The sequence below is a fragment of the Pristiophorus japonicus genome, chromosome 3 (genome assembly GCF_044704955.1).
Source record: "Pristiophorus japonicus isolate sPriJap1 chromosome 3, sPriJap1.hap1, whole genome shotgun sequence".
Lineage (NCBI taxonomy): Eukaryota > Metazoa > Chordata > Chondrichthyes > Pristiophoridae > Pristiophorus > Pristiophorus japonicus.
In genome coordinates, this window is record NC_091979.1 from 154,010,283 (window position 1) to 154,032,971 (window position 22,689).

The 22,689-nt window shown below is 46.9% G+C and overlaps 1 protein-coding gene across 4 annotated transcripts in view; it reads left to right on the plus strand.

Annotated features, from left to right (window-relative positions):
* plcl1 (phospholipase C like 1) overlaps positions 1-22,689 on the plus strand; it is a 506,974-nt gene that overhangs the window by 396,542 nt on the left and 87,743 nt on the right. For all 4 annotated transcript variants that reach the window (XM_070875920.1, XM_070875921.1, XM_070875922.1 and 1 more), the window contains one exon: positions 11,771-14,242. In XM_070875920.1, coding sequence (XP_070732021.1) covers positions 11,771-14,242 — 2,472 coding nt within the window. The remainder of the gene's footprint in view (positions 1-11,770; positions 14,243-22,689) is intronic.

Sequence of the window (22,689 nt, forward strand, 5' to 3'; positions counted from 1 at the left end):
CGGCCAAAGGATATCAGCGGCATCAGTGGCTGGCCGGCAGCCGAAGAATCAACATCTGACACACGCAGCTCTTTATGGTGCTTGAGGCCATTCGGCCACGCTTTAGGGGCGGCGTCAGTGGCTCGATGGCAGCCGAAGATACAGCAGCAGCCTTCGAGCTGTGAGGGGGACTGAGGCCATTTGGACAGGGAGAGGCAGCCACATCGACAGTTTTATATTTAAATTTGCAGAATGGGTGCTGCATTGTCAACACCACGTATTATGCAATGGTTTGCCATCAATTCACTGCATAGGAGAGAATTGATTAGAGCTCACCGCACCAGGAACGTCGTAGTCCGTAGGTTGATGGGCAGGAGACCTTACCCACGTCGATTAAATAAAAAATGGGAAATACTACTTACACTAACTACTTGACCAAGGTCGTGCCATTTCTTTTTACACTGACTTCCAGATCTCCTGGTATGCACCACTGTGCAGTAATCTTCTGCAACTTGGTTCCAGCATTTCTTCTTTTCTTTTGGTGGCACTTTTATGCGACCTCTGTTGCTGGTATCTAGCTCCTGCCATCTCTGCTCAATTACGTTGACTAATATCTCCACTTCCTCATGCAAGAAATTCTTTGTTCTTGGTGGACGTTGATCCATTGCAAAGTTGAATTGGCACTCTTATTTCTCCAAACACACAGTCCTTAATTTGCATGCACCAATGCAGCACCGGTTCTACAAGTTTAGCAGTGAAAAGCTGAACTCACTAATTTCAGCAGGTGATTTATTCAGCAGTGCTGCTAAAAGCACTCCCTCACACACAGAAATATAAAAAAAAATTAAATTACAAGCCTTTGCAGGGGTCCAAGAAACAAATCTTCACTTTTTCTGCAGTCCTTTTAAAAATGGCCGAGTGCCAATGTTTGTGTGAGACTGTGCATGCGCGCACGCTCCAACGCGCACGCGCAGGGATGCCGGCACCATGAAGGCTAATTTAAATTGTACCCGCCCCCTGCTACTTAGAAAATCGGCGCGAGTGTTAGGCTCTGCCCCCTGCTGCGAAGAGCGCGCCGCGCCAAGCAGACATCGAGCTCTATCGGACTTTTTTTTAGGCGCAGTTTTCGGCGCGATAAACAGGCACCCAGCTTGGAGGTGCGCCGTTTTTGCCGCGGGACGAAACTTGGGGCCATAGGGCCCAATTTTGGTCATGACTTGCATCAATTTTTTTGGAGTAAATTGTTTTTTCTGGCGTAAGATAAAAAATGCCATTTTTCCCCAAACATTTGCACCAGAGTAAGTCAGTTAGGTACAATTTTTTTTAGTTCAATTTTTTTTTCAAAAGGGGGTGTTCCCAGCCATTTACGCCAGTTTTGGCCACTTATGCCACTTTGGCCAGCTAAAACTTACTCCAAATCGACTTAGGTCAGCGTATGTGGCCAGCTCTGAAAAACATTGTGGGCAGTTAAGAAATTGGCGCAGCTTAGTACATTTAAAGCACCAAGACTTACAAAGTACTAAACAAAGCACAAAAATAAGCATTCAAGAACAAATAAGAAATAGAAGGAAGCTGAGGACCTGCACCAAGACTTACAAAGCACTGAACAAAGCACAAAGCAATCTATCAATAACAAATAAAAAATAGAAGTCCTACCTTTATGCCAGAATCAAGTTTTTTTTTAAAGCTCCCACCCCGCCATCAAAATACTCTTTCTTCCCCCCTCCCCCATCAAAACACTCTTTCTCTCCTCCCCCAAACACTCTCTCTCCCCCTCCTCCAACACTCTTTCTCCCCACCAAAACACTCTTTCTCCTCCTCCCCCCCCAAAACACTCTTTCTCCCCCCCCCGCCCCGCCAACAAAACTCTCCTCTTCCCCCCCCCACCCCGCCCCTCAATTAAACTCTCAAGCACAACCATCAATGAATAAAAAATAAAACTGAAGTCCTACCTTAGCCCGAGAACTCAGCGGGCCGGCCGGCCGGTGCAGGAGGCCACTCGGCTGGGGATAGGGTGCGGCGAGATCAGGGTGTCCCTTCGGCCAGGGATAGGGGCTGCGAGTATCGGGTCCTGCTCACAGCTCCTCTCCCCAGTCTCTCTCTCTCTCTCTCGCTCTCTCTCTCTCTCTCTCTCTCCCTCTCCCCAGTCCCTCTCTCCCCCTCCCCTGTCTCTCTCTCTTTCCCCCTGGGAGGGCAGGAGCATGCGCGCAGACTTCACTGCGCATGCGCGCAGATGCCAGCACTGTGTTCGGCGCTGGCCTGTTGCTCTGCCCCCCACTTCACAATGCACACCATGCTGGGACTCCGGGGACTCGGAAGAGCGGCCAGGATGGGGCGACTTTTTTCCGGCGCCGTTTCCAGCGCGCAAAGTCGGCGCACTTAAGGTAAATGCACCGAAAAAAGGGGTTGGGCAAAATTGAGCCCAATTATTAAACTTTGATATTCTTTCATTTTAGATGAGAGAACGTGTGGGTGGCCTGATTAGTTCCAGCAGTGAAGAGCTGGACTTGCAATAATAGAGAGTCACATTTATACTTTCCCACATTACAGCAGTGACTACACGCCAAAAGTACTTAATTGGCTGTAAAACACTTTGAGACGTCCGGTGGTTGTGAAAAGCGCTATATAAATCCAAGTCTTTCTTTACCTATCCTCATTTGGTAAACTCTAGCCAGGTTACCATACAGGCCTTAGTTTTAATATGTGGCCAGTGCTTCGATGCTGGGGATGTTGGCCTCGGCGAGGACACTGTCGTTGGTGTGTCTATCCTCCCAGACAGGTTACGGGAGCGGATGGAATCCCTGCTGAGGCACAAAAGTATGGCAGAAAGGCGCTGTTGATAAGGATACATGACCTCATCGCTCTCATCTGAAGGGAGGAGAGCATGCTGGGAGATCTCAGAGATGCAGTGATCGTGACCATCTTTAAAAAAGGGGACAAATCCAACTGTGGCAACTGCAGAGGAATCTCCCTGCTATCATCCACTGGGAAAGTTGTCTCAAGAGTCCCCCTTAACCGTCTTCTCCCTGTGGCCGAGGAGCTCCTCCCGGAGTCACAGTGCGGATTTCATCCCCTACGGGGCACAATGGACATGATCTTTTCAGCGCGACAGCTGCAGGAAAAAGGGAGCAGCGCCAACCCTTATACTTGGCCTTCTTCGATCTTACGAAGGCCTTTGACACTGTCAACCGTGAGGGTCTATGGAGCGTCTTCCTCCGTTTCGGATGCCCCCAAAAGTTTGTCAACATCCGCCGCCTGCTCCACAACGACATGCAGGCCGTGATCCTTACCAAAGGATCCATTACAGACCCAATCCACGTCCGGACCGGGGCCAAACAGGGCTGCGTCATCGTCCCAACCCTCTTCTCAATCTTCCTCGCTGCCATGCTCCACTTCACAGTCAACAAGCTCCCTGCTGGAGTGGAACTAAACTACAGAACCAGTGGGAAGCTGTTCAACCTTCGCCGTCTCCAGGCCAGGTCCAAGACCACCCTAGCCTCTGTCGTCGAGCTACAGTACGCAGACGACGCCTGCGTCTGCGCACATTCAGAGACTGAACTCCAGGATATAGTCGACGTATTTACTGAGGCGTATGAAAGCATGCGCCTTATGTAAACATCCGTAAGACAAAGGTCTTCCACCAGACTGTCCTCGCCACACAGCACTGCCCCCCAGTCATCAGGATCCACGGCGTGGTCCTGGACAACGTGGACCATTTCCCATACCTCAGGAGCCTCTTATCAACAAAAGCAGACATTGATGAGGAGATTCAACAACGCCTCCAGTGCACCAGCGCTGCCTTCGGCCGCCTGAGGTTCGAAGAACAGGCCCTCAAATCTACCACCAAGCTCAAGGTCTACAGGGTTGTAGTTATACCCGCCCTCCTGTATGGCTCAGAGACATGGACCATGTACAGTAGACACCTCGAATCGCTGGAGAAATACCACCAACGATGCCTCCGCAAGATCCTACAAATCCCCTGGTAGGACAGACGCACCAACATTAGCATCCTCCACCAGGCCAACATCTCCAGCATTGAAACAGTGGCCACATTTGATCAGTTCCGCTGGGCAGGCCACATTGTCCGTTTGCCAGACACGAGACTCCCAAAGCAAGCGCTCTACTCGGAACTCCTATATGGCAAATGAGCCAAAGATGGACAGAGGAAACGTTACAGGGACACCCTCAAAGCCTCCCGGATAAAGTGCAGCATCCCCAGCGACACCTGGGAGTCCCTGGCCAAAGACCGCCCTAACTGGACGAAGTGCATCCAGGAGGGCGCTGAGCACCTCGAGTCTTATCACTGAGTGCATGCAGAAATCAAGTGCAGGCAACAGAAAGAACATGCGGCAAACCTGTCCCACCCTCCCTTACCCTCAATGACTGACTGTCCCACCTGTGGCAGTGACTGTGGCTCTCGTATTGGACTGTTCAGCCACCTAAGGACTCATTCTAAGAGTGGAAGCAAGTCTTTCTCGATTCCGAGGGACTGCCTATGATGATGATGGGATTTGCAGGAGCTTGCGGAGGCAGCGCTGGTGGTGGTACTTCAGTGCTTTGAAGTGTTTGCTGTATATGAGCCAAATAGGAGGGCAGGTATCACTGCTGCCCTGTAGACCATAAGCTTGGTGCCAGATTTGAGGTCCTGTTCTTCAAACACTCTCTTCCTCAGGCGACTGAATGCTGCATTGGCACACTGGAGGCGGTGTTGGACCTCGTCATCGATGTCTGCCCTTGCTGATAGTAGGCTCTCGAGGTATGGAAAATGGTCCACATTGTCCAAGGCCAAGTCGTGGATTTTGATGACCGGGGGGAGCAGTGCTGCATGGCGGGGTCAGGTTAGTGGAGGACCTTTGTCTTATGGATGTTTAGCTTACAGATGTTTCGTACACCTCAGTAAATACGTTGACTATGACTTGGAGTTCAGCCTCTATATGTGCACAGAACTCGACGACAGAGGTTGAGGTAACCTTGGACCTGGCCTGGAGAAGGTTGAACAGCTTTCCATTGGTTCTGTAGTTTAGTTCCACTCCAGTGGGGAGCTTGTCGACTGTGAGATGGAGCATGGCAGCGAGGTAGATTGAGAAGAGGATTGGGGCGATTACGCAGCCCTGTTTGACCCCGTCTGAACGTGGATTGGGTCTGTAATGGATCCGTTGGTAAGGATCACGGCCTACATGTCGTCGTGGAGCAGGCAGAGGATGGTGACGAACATTTGGGGGCATCCGAAGCGGAGGAGGATGCTCCATAGACCCTTGTAGTTGACAGTCAAAGGCCTTTGTAAGGTCGAAGAACGCCATGTATAAGGGCAGGTGCTGTTCCCTGCAATTTTCCTGCCGCTCTCGCGCTGTAGAAATCATGTCCGTTATGCCCCGTAGGGGACGAAATCCGCACTGTGACTCCGGGCTCTTCAGCCACAGGGAGAAGACGGTTGAGGAGGACTCTAGCGACAACTTTCCCAGTGACTGATAACAGGGAGATTCCTCTGTAGTTGCTGCAGTCGGACTTGTCCCCTTTTGGGCAGACAGTGGTTGAAGGAAAGTGTGGGTTGGAGAGTCTGGTTTGCCGCACACTCCTTCCGCTGTCTGCGCTTGGTTTCTGCATGCCCTCGGCGATGAGGCTTGAGGTGCTCAACGCCCTCCCGGATGCTCTTCCTCCACTTTGGGCGGTTTTGGGCCAGGGATACCCAGATGCCAGTGGGGATGTTACACTTCATCAAGGAGGCTTTGAGGGTGTCTTTCAAATGTTTCCTCTGCCCACCTGCGGCTCGATTGCTGTGTAGGAGTTCCGAGTAATGCACTTGCTTAGGGAGTCTCGTGTCGGGCATGCGGAGATGTGACCCGCCCAACGGAGCTGGTTGAGTGTGGTCAGTGTTTCGATGCTAGGAATGTTGGCCTGAGCGAGAACAAAGGGAGTCTGCCAGTCCTACCTGGTTTTCTTTACGCGTGATTCTAGTCCCACCCAATGGCCATAATTTTACGAACCTCGGTGGATCCGTGACGGGCGACGTCAGTGGCGGAGCTCATCCCCGTTGCTGTCTCCATCCCGGCCTCTGAAATGAAATTCCCTTGATTGGGTTTGTTAAGCCCGCGCAGCGCGTTTGTCGGCCAATTAGAGGAAGCGGGTCTTTAGATGACGCGTCATCAGGCGGTTTCCTTAAAGGTAACATGTCCAACTTTAATTTGACATTGGTGCTGTCAGTGTTCTACAGCATTGAGGTGCTGCAAACACTGACAATGACTGCACAGAGGTGCAGCGCAGCACGCAGGCTCTCCCATGACTCCCTCATGCTTATGGAGGGAGTCACAGCACATAGGGAGGTCCCAAGAGTGGAAGAGACCTCCTCAGGAGATCAACACAAGCTGCACATTGCAGAGGACACAAGCAGGGATGTGGTCAGGAGGACCTGGGTGCAGTGCCACAAACTTTTCAATGATCTCAGTAGATCACAAAATGTTAGTACAAAGCCACACTCAGCCTCATACTGCTGCGTCTTTCATCACATCCCTTTGCGTTCTTGGACAGATTTGTGTGCACCTTTGGAAGTGGCTTAGTGAGTTGCAATGAATGGTGAGGTATAACCAGAACCCCCTGCAATGGTGATGAGTGCGAAAGGAATGGCTTGGGCATTGTAGGGATACTTTATGGTGTTGGTGTGGAGTGGTGCCAACCTGGTGCATCATGTGGCAACCAAGGTGTACGACATCAAGTGAAGTAAATCTGGCCATGGTGAGGCTATCCTTGGCCTCCCTGGGCAGCAATGTGATCAGATGCTGATGCCTTCAGTCCTGTGCAGCATCAGGTGATTGCAGAGAAGGTTGGTGATAGTGTTGCTGCTGCTGGTGTGCCTAATGTTGCTGGTGTTGGGGCTGATCCTGGTGGGATTCTGAGGACCAAGGTGAGAGAGTATAAAGGGCACCCATACTGATGGAAAGATGGCAGCTGAAGTAGAGATGACAGAAGTGATCTGTCAATGGTGAGAGAGGTAATGAGGTCAGACTGGATGGAGACTTGTGTAAAGACATGCAGCATAGTAAATCTGTTGTTGAAATGCAGTGGGAAATATTGGGAAGACCGAAGCCATTGTTTTCAGTTCCCACCACAAACTCCATTCCCTAGCCACTGACTCCATTCTTCTCCCCAACTTCTGTCTGAGATTAACTACACTGTTCGCAACCTTGGTATTATGTTTGACTCTGAAATGAGCTAACGACAACATATCTGCAGCATAACTAAGACCGCCTATTTCCACCTCTGTAACATCGCCCATTTCTGCCCTTGCTTTAGCTCATCTGCTGCTGAAACCCTCATCCATGCCTTTATTACCTCTAGACTTGACAATCCAATGCACTACTGGCAGGCCTCCCACATTCTCCCCTACGTAAACTAGAGATGATCCAAAACTTGGCTGCCCGTGTCCTAACTCGCACCAAGTCCAGATCACCCATCATCCCTATGCTCGCTGACCTACATCAACTCCTAGTTAAGCAACACTGCAATTTCAAAACTCTCATCCTTGCTTTCAAATCCTTCCATGGCCTCACCCTCTCTTATCTCTGTAATCTCCTTCAGCCCCATAACCCCCCCGAGATATCTGCGCTCCTCTAATTCTGCCCTCTTGAGCATCCCAGATTATAACCACTCAACCATTGGTGACTGTGACTTCTGTTGCCTAGGTCCTAAGCCCTCGTCCAGGCTAACATCCCCAGTATTGAAGCACTGACCACACTCGATCAGCTTCGCCAGGCAGGCCACATAGTTCACATGCCAGATACGAGACTTCCTAAGCAAATGCTTTATGCGGAACTCCTTCATGGTAAACGAGTCAAAAGTGGGCAGTGGAAGCATTACAAGGACACTCTCAAAGCCTCCCTGGTAAAGTGTGACATCACCACTGACACCTGGGAGACCCTGGCCGAAGATCGCCCGAGGTGGAGAAAGTGCATCTTCGAGTCTCAACGCAAAGAGCGTGAAGAGGTCAGGTGCAGACAGCGGAAGGAGCATGCGGCAAACCAGCACTACCCACCCCTTCTCTCGACGAATGTCTGTCCCACCCTGTGACAGAGTCTGTGGCTCTCGCATTGGACTGTTCAGCCACCAGAGAACTCACTTTGGGAGTGAAAGCAAGTCTTCCTCGATTCTGAGGGACTGCCTATGATGAATCTCTGGAATTACTTGCCTAAACCTCTCTGCCTCTTTACCTCTCTTTCCTCCTTTATGATGCTCCTTAAAACCTACCTCTTTGACCAAGCTTTTGGTCACTTGCCCTAATTTCTCCTTATGTGGCTTGGTGTCAAATCTTTTGTCTCATAATACTCTTGTGAATTGCCTTGGGACGTTTCACTATGTTAAAGGCACTATATAAATACAAGTTATTGTTGTTGTGAGGAAGAGTTTGTGGCTAAGGGGAGATATCTCTAAGGAGGGAGCTTTTACTGTAAATTTGAAGCTGTCGACACATGCTGAATCAGTGGCCATTGAACACCTGCCTCAGCTTGACAGACATGGTCCACGACCAGCGTGGACCCCTGTGGGCGAACTGTCAAATGCAGGTGAGCTGAAATTAATTCTTGTGTGGCTTTAAACAAGCAACTAATGACCTGAATTGGGTCCCCCGCTGTGAACCCGCCACTGTGTGTTAGGCCTGCTCAGCGCTGACAAACCTGACATCGGGAAAGGCGGGTTCACAGCAGTGTCCCGTCCCACTGGGGGGGAAAAAATCACTTTCCCACCCGACTCCCCACCGATCGTGCCCGCTGATTCCCCGCAAAATCCACTCCTATGAGGTTGACTCCCATAGCAACAAATACTGCCCCACCAGTGTTGACCACATCCCAAGAACAATTAAAAAAAAACTATACCCAGACATTTCTATAGTGCACGCTGTAAAAGGTGATTGTTAGTGGCTGTTGGAGGCCAAAATGGTGAGAATGTTTAGATAATATAGTCATGAAAGGAAAACAGGGAGGTATCAAAGTCTTGAGTGGAAGAATTCATATCACAAATTTATGCATCAATTTTACTTTTGTTTGGAAGGTATAATTCTCTTCAAAATGTTACAAGCATTAGGTGGGTCAGAACTGAAAATTACACACTTTATTGATTTAATGGTCAGTAATTTGCGATCAGCGGCAAAGCTAAGGCGCTCGCCGCTGACCTTGAAGAAGGCTGCACAAAGAGATGATCGCTGTGGTGAAAAGTTTGCCCTTTGCGACAGCAATTGATTGCAGTGCCGTATAATGGGAATCCCCAGCAAAGAGCTGCAGTGATGCCAACAAGCTGTCTGTGAGAAGAATTCTCATAGATAGCAAACCAGGAAATGAAAAGCAGTTTTTATCCACACTTTAAAAAAATGTTAGAGTGAAATAAAGATTGGAACTTTCAAATAGGTAGAAGCGGAAATATTATGAACAAACTTAAAAAAAATGTTTTTAAGTTTTTAAGCTATGCCCAGATTAACACTGATCAAGTCAAAGTAACCAACGTGATTTTAATTTATTAAAAAGTATCCACTTTACTAAGTACACAGAAAGTTATGGGTAAGCTCCAAGGAATCTGAATTGTTGAGTTTTAATTTTCTGAATTGATCCAGTTCAGATGGGTTTGCTCTCAGCTAATGTTGATGAGTGATTAGAATTTAAGCTTCAGAGGACTGATTTGTTGCTGAAGGCACACCTCTTTCCTGGTGTAACCCCAGCGGGTAGAGGCAGAATATGGAGTAGGGAGCAGTTCTGCACCAGTACCAGGAATTTCTGCCAGAAGTAGTGGCAGGAATTCAATATACCCATCCAAATGTAGGTAAGCATATTGAAATGAATAGGTAATATACTGATGTACTTCATTAACACCCATCATCATCATAGGCAGCCCCTTGGAATCGAGGAAGACTTGCTTCCACTCCTGAAGTGAGTTATTTGGTGGCTGAACAGTCCAATACAAGAGCGACAGACTCTGTCACAGGTGGGACAGATAGTCATTGAGGGAAGGGGTGGGTGGGACTGGCTTGCCACACTCTCATTCCGCTGCGTCTTTCTTTCATTAACGCCATAGGAAAGCTGGATGCTAGGAATTCCAGTGATTCCTGACTTACAGCGTTGCTATGGAGGGCATGTGGGGATTTAATTCACCTCCACCACCCCAAGAAAGTGTAATCAATCACAGAGCAATCAAATATACTCCATTCTCTTGCCTTCAGCTACCCTGGAGACAGCCGACTCCAGTCTGCACCTTTTGCTTCTAGCAGCCATTTCATCACCCCCAAAATGGGCACCTAATGCAACTGGGAATCGCCCTGGGAGAATACCTAAATTAATAAACAGCAGAGGTCATTGACAGGCCAATGGGACAGGCGGAAGTTCCATCCCACCAAATCTGCAACAGGATTTCATATAGACGGAAAAACAGATTTATAAATCTAAAAATGCAGATTGTACCTGGTAGAATTCCAACTGAATTTCTCATACATGCAAACCCACGTCTTAATAAATCCCAAATAATTGGCCCTTGTTTAAAAATAAATGACAGAAAACTGATTTCTTCTGTTGTATTTGTATTACAAGATGAAGAAGTGTGAGTACTGATATGTAACTACTTTACCAATCACCATGGTCCTTATAACAATGGTTTCAAAATTATATTTTCTGCAATCTCATGATGCTGATAATAACTAACTTGTTTCTGTTCACAGTTAAGTCACTATCTTGTACACAAATCACAGAAGGTGCTCATTCAATACACCTGTGCTAGCACTTCAACTGAAACTATCTTCTCTAATACCATGCCTGACCTTTCCCTGTATTCTTTTATCATTTTTCTTTTCAAATACCTATCTAGTTCTCTTATAAATGATGCTATATTCTCTACTTCAATAGCTACAAGTGCAAAAGCATTTCATGTTCTAATAGCTCTTGGTTGGAATTATTTCTTCTAATTTCCAACTTTGTTCATCATCAGTTGCCCTTTATACTGATCTGTCAACCAATGGTTGACTATTTTCTCAAAACCTTTTATAATTTCAAAAACCTCCAATAGATCCTCCCTACTCATCGATGTTCTAGTGAAAACAAAACAATATTCAAGCTTTTCTTTAACACTATAACGGCAACTAAAGATCCATGGAATACTTCAACTGTAGCCTAACCAATGCCTTGGACACATTCAATGTCACTTCCTTACTCCAATATCCAATTCCCCTCTATTTAAAATCCACAATCCTGTTTGCTTTGTTCATGATGTTTTTCTGACTGGCCTCGCACCTTTAATCTGTACATCTAAATATCTCTGTTCCTTCACTTAGTTAAGAGCCTTACTATTTAGGATATACTTCCTTTCACTTTGATTTTTCTCAAAATGTACTACTCCATATTTCTCTACATTCAACTACATCTGTCGGAAATGTGCTGATGTGATGATGATGCGGTTTGTTGGTGCATTATTATGCTGTTTCCGAGAGTGGCAACATGCAGGCTGACAGCATGCTAAAGTACCAACACTCTTTCCCATGTTGTTAGAGAGGTATGTAGTAGAGGCAAGGCGTTTTTTCCCCTCCCACCTCATCCTTCGTGGGAACAGGTAGGTTACCCAGGCCAACTGTTGTGCACCTTTTATTGCCATTCCCAAGAGCAGCATAAGCAGATTGTTTTTAGCCCAGGGAATGGTATATGTTACGTGGGGCTCTAGTGCTGAGGAAGGGAAATAAGTGGAAAGGATAGACAAAATAACAGATTGTATTTCAGTAATACAGAAATTTGATCATCATTCTTACATCATTTGTTTTGTATTTGTCCCACAGGATTCCACAAGACAGAAACAAGAACAAAAGAAAACTGTCTCATTCAGTAGCATGCCTTCTGAAAGGAAAATTAGCAGTGCCAGCGACTGTATTAGCTTCATGCAGGCTGGCTGTGAGTTGAAGAAAGTACGTTCAAATACTCGCATCTATAGCCGTTTTTTTACTTTAGACCTTGACCTTAAGGCTTTGCGTTGGGAACCTTCCAAGAAGGACCCTGAAAAGGCTAAACTTGATGTTTCTTCCCTTAAAGAGGTCCGAGTTGGAAAAAACACAGAGATTTTCAGAAGCTGTGGAGTTGTGGATCAGATTTGTGAAGAATGTTCCTTCTCGTTAATACACGGGGGAAACTATGAGTCTTTGGATCTGGTAGCCAATTCTGCAGACGTAGCTCACATCTGGGTTACAGGCCTCCGTTATGTCGCTTCACATAGTAAGCAAGCTCTGGATTTGACAGAAGGCAACCAGAATACACTGAGGACTATGTGGCTCCATTCTGTATTTGAAGAAGCTGATGTAGACGGTAATGGAATTATGTTGGAAGACACAGCTGTGAAGCTGATAAAGCAACTCAATCGAGGTTTGAAAGAATCAAAAATCAGAGTTAAGTTTAGAGAGATACAGAAACATAAAGGAAAGCTAACCACCAGGGTAACAAAGGAGGAGTTTTATGATGTTTACTATGATCTTTGCACCAGGCCTGAGATATATTTCTTACTTGTGCAAATATCTAGTAATAAAGAGTATCTAGATGCCAAAGACTTGATGTTTTTTTTAGAAACTGAACAAGGAATGATACATGCAACAGAAGAAATGTGCCTTGATCTTATACAGAGGTATGAACCTTCACAGCAAGGTCAGCTGCAGGGTTATCTTGGTATTGACGGCTTTACTCGGTATCTGGTATCATCAGAGTGCAATATATTTGATCCAGAGCACAATAAAGTCTGTCAAGATATGACTCAGCCACTGTCCCATTATTATATCAATACTTCTCACAACACCTATCTTATGGCAAACAGCGTTAGAGGCCCATCTGATCTGCACGGATATGTTAGGGCCTTGAAATTTGGCTGTCGAAGTATTGAACTTGATGTGTATAATGGTCCAAATAATGAACCAGTCGTCGGTAACCGCAACAATGTGACCACACCAATCACCTTCCATAATGTCATTGAAGTGATTAATAAATATGCCTTTGTAGCTTCAGAGTACCCTCTGATTCTGTGTTTGCGAAATCACTGCACAGTAGGACAACAAAGAGTCATGGCCCAGAAAATGAAAATAATCTTTGAAAACAAAATCTTTACAGAACCACCAAATTCAGCAGAAAGCTACCTCCCACCACCAGAGAAGATGAAGAGAAAAATTATTTTGAAGGGAAAGAAATTACCATTAAACAATAATTTATCAGAAGATGATGTGACAGATGAAGATGAAGAAACAGAGGTTTCCCAAAGAGTGACTGATACATTTTTTGTTGCTAAGCGGACTATTCCTCTGTGTAGGGAACTCTCTGATTTGGTCACTCTATGTCAGACTGTGCAATTCAGAGATTTTAAGTATTCAATGAAGAAGCAGAAATTCTGGGAAATATGCAATTTCAGTGAACCTGAGGCAAGCGCATTGGCAGATGAATACCCAGAAGACTTTGTGAACTACAATAAAAGGTTTCTGTCACGAGTGTATTCTGGCCACTTGGGTTTAGAGTCAAGCAATTTGAATCCACAAGAATTCTGGAATTGTGGCTGCCAAATTGTAGCCATCAACTATCAGACCCCTGGTCCAATGTTGGATCTTAACATTGGTTGGTTTCGGCAGAATGGATGTTGTGGTTATGTCCTACGTCCTGCGATCATGCGCGATGAGGTGACCTATTTCAGTGCCTATACTAAGGGAATGGTTCCAGGTGTCTCACCTCAGGTTCTACATATAAAAGTCATCAGTGGTCAGATCTTTCCGAAGCCTAAAGGTTCTGGTACAAAAGGGGATGTCGTAGATCCATATGTATTTGTGGAAATTCGTGGGATTCCTGCGGATTGTGCAGAAATGAGGACCAGGACTGTTCACCAAAATGGAGAGAATCCTATTTTTGATGAAAGCTTGGAATTTGAAATCAATCTGCCTGAGCTTGCAACGGTTCGATTTGTTGCTTTAGATGACGACTTCATTGGGGATGAATTTATCGGACAGTATACCATCCCATATGAGTGTCTGCAGTCTGGATATCGCCATATTCCTCTACTCTCATTCACTGGGGAAGAAATTGAACATGCTACACTTTTTGTTCACATTGCAATAACTGACCGAAGAGGTGGGGGAAAGGCTCACAAGCGTGGGCATTCAGTCAAAAAAGGAAAGAACACAATAAAATACACCATGTTAAGGACGACTGGGATAAAAGTTATTGATGATATGTTCAAAATTGCAGGCCATCCATTACGTGAAGCTACAGATACCCGTGAAAATTTGCAGGTAATAAATTATTGGAGATGAAATGTTTTGTAATCTTTAGAATTATTGTTGGATCATGTTGCACTAAGCAAGTGGTTGATGTAACACTCTTTTTAATTGTACTGAAAACGAGTACACAGCTGGGTTTGCTAAACACGATTTACATCCACTCCATTGGACGGGAACTGGGCAAAAGCCTGAGCAAAATAACACCACAGCACTTACTATCACGTTCCCACCGATATCCGAGTCTCTGCCATGTTTAAGAACATAAGAAATAGGAACAGGAGTAGGCCATACGGCCCTTCGAGCCTGCTCCGCCATTCAATAAGATCATGGCTGATCTGATCATGGACTCAGCTCCACTTCCCTGCCCGCTCCCCATAACCCCTTATCCCCTTATCATTTAAGAAACTGTCTATTTCTGTCTTAAATTTATTCAATGTCTCAGCTTCCACAGCTTTCTGAGGCAGCGAATTCCACAGATTTACAACCCTCTGAGAGAAGAAATGTCTCCTCATCTCTGTTTTATATGGTCGGCCCCTTATTCTAAGATCATGCCCTCTAGTTCTAGTCTCCCCCATCAGTGGAAACATCCACTCTGCGTGCACCTTGTCAAGCCCCCTCATAATCTCATACGTTTCAATAAGATCACCTCTCATTCTTCTGAATTCCAATGACTGGAGGCCCAACCTACTCAACCTTTCCTCATACGTCAACCCCCTCATCCCCGGAATCAACCTAGTGAAACTTCTCTGAATTTCCTCCAAAGCAAGTATATCCTTTTGTAAATATGGAAACCAAAACTGCAAACAGTATTCCAGGTGTGGCCTCACCAATACCTTGTATAGCTGTAGCAAGACTTCCCTGCTTTTATACTCCATCCCCTTTGCAATAAAGGATCCTTCCTGATTACTTGCTGTACCTGCATACTATCCTTTTGTGTTGATGCACAAGTACCCCCAGGTCCCGCTGTACTGTGGCACTTTGCAATCTTTCTCCATTTAAATAATAACTTGCTCTTTGATTTTTTCTGTCAAAGTGCATGACCTCACACTTTCCAATATTATACTCCATCTGCCAAATTTTTGTCGACTCACTTAGTCTGTCTATATCCTTTTGCAGATTTTTTGTGTCTTCCTCACACATTGCTTTTCCTCTCATCTTTGTATCGTCAGCAAACTTGGCTACGTTACACTCAGTCCCTATTGTGTTCCTAACACAGATGAGACTGCACACAGGAATGTTAAAGTAACAGTGAGGAACAGGCCTTAGAGGCCGGCTTATATGCAGTGCTCCCAAGGGATGCTGGGATCCCTTGGGACTTCAGGGGATGCGCTCCCTGGTGGCGGAACATGGGAGCGCATGCTTTACAGATTAACAACATCACTCCCCCGCAAAGTCAAAGTGAAAACTATTTACAAGGTGAGGCGGTCGGGAGCCTTTCTTTCCCTGGTGGACCGCCTCGGTACAAACGTACAAACGTGGTGTGTTGGCTGTGCCCTCGCTGGGCTAGCGTATTGTTGGCCCTGCAGGGCTGCTGGGTGAGCCTGGCCTTGCTGGGCTGTTGGGCGTGATGGGTTCGATTTCCTGGTCCGGGGTGGTGTCATTGATCCTTTGGGTGTGTGTTGTGGGCTCAAAGAAGGTGGTGTCTGCTGTGGGTTGTACAGGGCAACCTGTGAACCACAGCCTCGTTTGGTCCAGGTGCTTTCGGCAAATCTGTCCATTGTCTAGTTTGACTACAAACACCCTACTCCCTTCGTTAGCTATCACCGTGCCCGCAATCCACTTGGGACCATATCCATAGTTTAGCACATACACAGGGTCATTCAGATCAATTTCCCGTGACACAGTGACGCGACCATTGTTTACATTTTGTTGCTGCCGCCTGCTCTCTACCTGATCATGCAGGTTGGGGTGAACCAGCGAGAGTCTGGTTTTAAGTGTCCTTTTCATGAGTAGCTCAGCCGGGGGCAGCCCTGTGAGCGAGTGGGGTCTTGTGCAGGAGCTGAGCAGTACTCGGGACAGGGGGTTTGGAGTGAGCCTTCTGTGACTCGTTTAAGGCTCTGTTTGATTGTTTGTACTGCCCGCTCTGCCTGCCCATTGGAGGCTGGTTTAAATGGGGCCGAGGTGACATGTTTGATCCCATTGCAGGTCATGAATTCTTTAAATTCGGCACTGGTGAAACATGGCCCGTTGTCACTGACCAGTATGTCAGGCAGGCCGTGGGTGGCAAACATGGCCCTCAGGCTTTCAATGATGGCAGTGGCAGTGCTTCCCGACATTATTTCACATTCAATCCATTTTGAAAAAGCATCCACCATCACCAGGAACATTTTACCGAGAAACGGGCCCACATAGTCGACATGGATCCTCGACCATGGTCTGGAGGGCCAGGACCACAAACTTAGTGGTGCCTCTCTGGGCGCGTTGCTCAACTGAGCACACACGCTGCATTGCCATACACAGGACTCTTAAGTCAGAGTCGATAATGGGCCACCACACGTGGGATCTGGCTTTCGCTTTCATCATTACTATACCCGGGTGTGTGCTGTGGAGATCCGAGATGAACGTCTCCCTGCTCTTTTTGGGTAGCACTATGCGGTTACCCCACAACAGGCAGTCTGCCTGAATGGACAGCTCTTTCTTTCGCCGCTGGAACGGCTTGATTAGCTCTTGCATTTCAACTGGGATGCTGGCCCAGCTCCCATGCAGTACATAGTTTTTTACTAGGAACAGCAGAGGATCTTGGCTGGTCCAAGTCCTAATCTGGTGGGCCGTGACAGGTGATTTATCATTTTCAAACACTTCCATGACCATTAACAAGTCTGCGGGCTGCGCCACCATCAACAAGTTTGCAGGCTGCGCCATTTCCACCCCCATGGTGGGCACTGGTAGCCGACTGAGAGCAGCCGCACAGTTCTCGGTGCCTGGCCTGTGGCGGATGGTATAGTTATACGCTGATAGCGCGAGTGCCCACCTTTGTATGCGGGCTGAGGCATTAGTATTTATCCCCTTGTTTTCAGCGAACAGGGATATGAGGGGCTTGTGATCGGTTTCCAGCTCAAATTTGAGGCCAAACAGGTACTGATGCATTTTCTTTACCCCGAACACACACGCTAATGCCTCTTTCTCAATCATGCTGTAGGCCCTCTCGGCCTTAGACAAGCTCCTGGAGGCATAGGCGACAGGTTGCAACTTCCTCGCAACGTTAGTTTGTTGTAATACACACCCGATAGCGTTCCTGATAGCCTCTGTCTTGACGTCTGTGGGCCGAATGCCGTCCGCCGCGATCTTTCTCCCCAAAAACGCCACTTCTGTTGCCATGAAGACGCATTTCGACCTCTTCAGCCGCAGCCCTACGAGATCCAGTCGCTGGAGGACCTGTCCCGACCCGTGACCAATATGTCGTCCTGAAAAACCACCGTAAGTGGTACCGACTTGAGTAGGGTCTCCATGTTTCTCTGGAAGATCACTGTAGCTGACTGAATTCCAAACGGGCATCTGTTGTAGATGAACAGTCCCTTGTGCGTGTTGATGCAGGTGAGGCCCTTCGAAGACTCCTCCAGCTCCTGCGTCATGTAGGCCGAAGTCAGGTTGAGCTTGGTGAACGTCTTGCCTCCTGCCAGCGTCGCAAATAGGTCGTCTGCTTTAGGTAGCGGGTATTGGTCCTGTAGCGAGAAACGATTAATAGTTACTTTGTAATCGCCGCAAATCCTGACCGCAAATTGGGCTGGTCCACTTGCTGAATTCCACTGGGGATATGATGCCCTCGCGTTGCAGCCTGTCCAGCTCGATTTCCACTCTCTCCCTCATCATGTGAGGTACCGCTCGCGCCTTGTGTTGAATGGGTCGTGCCTCTGGGACCAAGTGGATCCGCACCTTCGCCCCGGAAAAGTTTCCAATGCCTGGTTCAAAAAGGGTAGGAAATTTGTTAAGAACCTGGGTACATGAGGCCTCATCGACATGTGATAGCGCTTGGATGTCATCCCAGTTCCAGCGGATTTTGCCCAGCCAGCTCCTTCCAAAGCTGGCCATCGCCCGGGACAATCCAGAGTGGCAGTTCATGCACTGTGCCCTCGTAGGTGACCTTGACCATGGCGCTTCCCAGGACAGTGATGAACTCTTTGGTGTACGTTCTCAGTTTTGTGTGGATGGGGCTCAGGGCTGGTCTGAATGTCTTGTTGCACCACAGTCTCTCAAACTTTTTACTCATGATGGATTGGCTAGCGCCAGTGTCCAGTTCCATGGCTACAGGTAAGCCATTCAATTTTAAATTTAGCATTATATTTAGCATTTTGTCGAAAATGAGTGCACCCGTATACTTAAGCATCTGCCTCCTCTCTCTGAGGCTTGAAAGTACTTTGATCCACCATGGACCGATCTTCCTCTGCCACGTGGTGGTTAGCAGGTTTGAGCTGCAAGCTCGTTGGAGGTGCCCCATTGTTCCACAGCTCTTGCAAACATACCCTTTGAAGCGGCATGAATAGGGTGAATGGAAGCCTCCACAACGCCAACAAGGTGTGAATTGCCTTGCATTCATCCTTGTTTGCGGACTCTGAGTCATCTGGGTCACCCGAGGCCTGCTGGCAGGTGCAGACTCGTGGTTTCTGCCCTGTACATTTCTGCTCGCAAACACAGTTCCAGTTAATTTATGAATGTTGCTAGCACCTGTGTGCTGAGAGATTTGTTTGGTGTTATCACTGGTGGCCATAAACGCCTGTGCTATCGCAATGGTCTTACTGACGGTCGATGTCTCTACAGTCAAAAGTTTTCGTAGGATGGTCTCGTGGCCAACGCCCAGTATAAAAAAGTCTCTGAGCATCTGCTCCAGGTAGCCATCAAACTCACATTGCCCTGCAAGTCGCATTAGGTCGACAACGTAGCTCGCCACTTCCTGACCTTCAGATCGTTGGCACGTGTAGAACTGACATCTCGCCATCAGCACGCTCTCCCTCGGGTTAAGATGCTCCCGAACCAGTGTACACAGCTCCTCATACGACTTATCTGTGGGTTTCACCGGAGCCAGATGATTCTTCATGAGGCTGTAGGTCGGTGCCGCTCTCCTTTTTGCAGCGCTTCCTTCTCCGTCCAGCTCATTGGCTACAAAGTACTGGTCTAGCCGTTCGACATACGCTTCCCAGTCCTCACCCTCCGAGAACTTCTCCAGGATGCCCACAGTTTGCTGCATCTTTGCGTTGGATTTGTATACTCGTCGCCAGTTATTGTGTTCCTAACACAGATGAGACTGCATACAGGGAGGTTAAAGTAACAGTGACCTCAGTCTTTATTAAGACACTTCAGAGTGAGGAACACGTCTTAGAGGCCGGCTGATATACAGTGCTCCCAAGAGATGCTGGGATCCCTTGGGACTTCAGGGAATGCGCTCTCTGGTGGTGGAACATGGGAGTGCATGCTTTACAGATGCACAACAGTCCCTTCTTCCAAGTTGTTAATATAGATTGCAAATAGTTGGTGTCCCAGCACTGATCCCTGCGGTACCCCACTAGTTACTGGTTGCCATGCAGAGAATAAACCATGTATCCTGACTCTCTGTTCTCTGTTAGTTAGCCAATCCTGTATCCATACTAAAATATTACCCCCAACCCCGTGAACATTTATCTTGTGCAGTAACCTTTTATGTGGCACCTTGTCAAATGCCTTCTGGAAGTCCAAATATACCACATCCACTGGTTCCCCTTTATCCACCCTGTTCATTACATCCTCAAAGAACTCCAGCAAATTTGTCAAACATGACTTCCCCTTCATGCTGACTCTGCCTGACTGAATTTTGCTTTTCCAAATGTCCTGCTATTGCTTCTTTAATAATGAACTCCAACATTTTTCCAACCACAGATTTTAGAGTAACTGGTCTATAGTTTCCTGCTTTTTGTCTGCCTGCTTTTTTAAATAGGGGTGTTACATTTGTAGTTTTCGAATCTGCTGAGGCTTCCCCAGAATCCAGGGAATTTTGGTAAATTACAACCAATGCACCCACAATCCCTGCCGCTACTTCGTTTTAGACCCTTGGATGCAAGCCATCAGGTCCAGGGGATTTTTCTGCCTTTAGTCCCATTATCTTTCTGAGTACCACCTCTTTAGTGATTGTGATTGTGTTAAGTTCCTCCCCCCACTATAGCCCCTTGACTATCCACTGTTGGAATATTGTTAGTGTCCTCTAGTGTAAAGACTGATACAAAATATTTGTTCAGAGTTTCTGCCATCTCTATGTTCCCCATTATTAATTCCCTGGTCTCGTCCTCTAAGGGTCCAACATTTACTTTAGCCACTCTTTTCCTATTTATATACCTATAGAAACTCTTGCTATCTTTTTTTATATTTTCTGCTAGTTTACTTTCATAGACTATCTTCCCTTTCTTAATCATTTTTGTAGTCGTTTGCTGACTTTTAAAAGCTTCCCAGTCTTCTGTCCTCCCACTAGTTTTGGTCACTTTGTATGCCCTTGTTTTTAATTGGATACTGTCCTTTATTTCTTTAGTTAGCCACGGATGGCTATCTTTTCACTTACACCCTTTCCTCCTCACTGGAATATATTTTTCTTGAGAGTTGTGAAATATCTCCTTAAATGTACACCACTGTTCATCAATCGTCCTACACTTGAATCTATTTTCCCAATCCACTTTAGCCAACTCTGCCCTCATATCTTCATAGTCTCCTTTATTTAAGCTTAGTACTCTGGTTAGCGATCTAACTTTCTCACCCTTCATCTGAATTTGAAATTCAATCATGCTATGATCACTCATTCCGAGGGGATCCTTTACTAGGAGATTCTTGAGGGGGGGTTCTTGTGGGGTTATTAACGTGAACGGGCCAAGTGTCTGCTGGAAACAGGCAGGAACTTCGTCAGCCTGTGGGATCTTGTGGCATCCCTCCAATCCTCCAATATCTCTGCATTCCTCCAATTCTGGCCTCTTGCGCATCCCCAATTTGAATCACTCCATCGTTGGCCTTCAGCTACCTAGCCTCTAATCTCTTGGAATTCCTTCCCTGAACCAATCCACCTCTCTCTCCTTTAAGTTGCTCCTTAAAACCTACCTCTTTGACCAAGCTTTTGGTCACCTCTTCTAATATCTCTATATGGCTCAGTGTCACATTTTGTCTTGCAAATCCTCGTGCTCGCTCTGCCTGCTTCTCTCTTTGAATAGAGAGCCACAGTGATCTTTATGCAACAGTGGACTGTAAACTGCGGGAGTAGAGAGTCTAAGCTATGAGGACAGATTGGATAGGCTGGATTTGTTTTCTTTGGAACAGAGGAAGCTGAGGGGAGACCTCATTGAGGCGTGTAAAATTATGAGGTGCCTAGATATAGTGGAGAGAAAGGGCCTATTTCCCTTAGCAGTGGGGTCAACAACCAGGGGGCATAAATTTCAAGTAATTGGGAGAAGGTTTAGGGGGATTTGAGGGGAAATTTCTTCACGCAGCGGGTAGTACTGGTCTGAAACTCACTGCCTGAAAGGGTGGCAGAGGCAGAAACCCTCATCACATTTAAAAAGTACTTGGATGTGCACCTGAAGTGCCGTAACCTGCAGGGTTGCGGACCTAGAGCTGGAGAGTGGGATTAGGCTGGATAGCCTCTTGTTGGCCGGCGCGGACACGATGGGCCGAAATGGCCTCCTTCCATGCTGTAAACTTCTATGATTCTATGTTGCTAATGTCTCCAGCACCAACCTAGAAGGAGCCAGACACATAAAAGTTCCTCTCCGTGGTGACTTTCTGGTCGCTGGCAATGTAGTCCTTGCCCAGGTCTGAGATTGAAGTTGTGGTTGCAGCAGGTGGCAGAGTTCAGTGACAACCTCCTTAGTGAAGTGGAGACGTCTCAAATATTGGTCGTTGCTGAGGTGCAGGTAGGAGAATTGCTCCCTAAAAACCCTGGACAGATATGGTGTCCTGCTGAAAGCCTTGCTCCCCCTCCTTATCTTCCCTCTTCTAGCAGCTTATCCTGCTCTCGGTGGCCTCTCCTCATTCTCCCAGTCATGCTCGATTCCAAGAAGAAGGCTTACTACTGACAATACAAAGATGGGAGGAAAAACAATGTGTGAGGAGGACACAAAAAATCTGCAAAAGGACATAGACAGGCTAAGTAAGTGGGCAAAAATTTGGCAGATGGAGTATAATGTCGGAAAGTGTGAGGTCATGCACTTTGGCAGAAAAAAATCAAAGAGCAAGTTATTATTTAAATGGAGAAAGATTGCAAAGTGCCACAGTACAGCGGGACCTGGGGGTACTTGAGCATGAAACACAAAAGGATAGTATGCAGGTCCAACAGGTAATCAGGAAGGCCAATGGTATCTTGGCCTTTATTGCAAAGCAGATGGAGTACTAAAGCAGGGAAGTCTTGCTACAGCTATATAAGGCCATACCTGGAATACTGCGTACAGTTTTGGTTTCAATATTTACGAAAGGATATACTTGCTTTAGAGGCAATTCAAAGAAGGTTCACTCGGTTG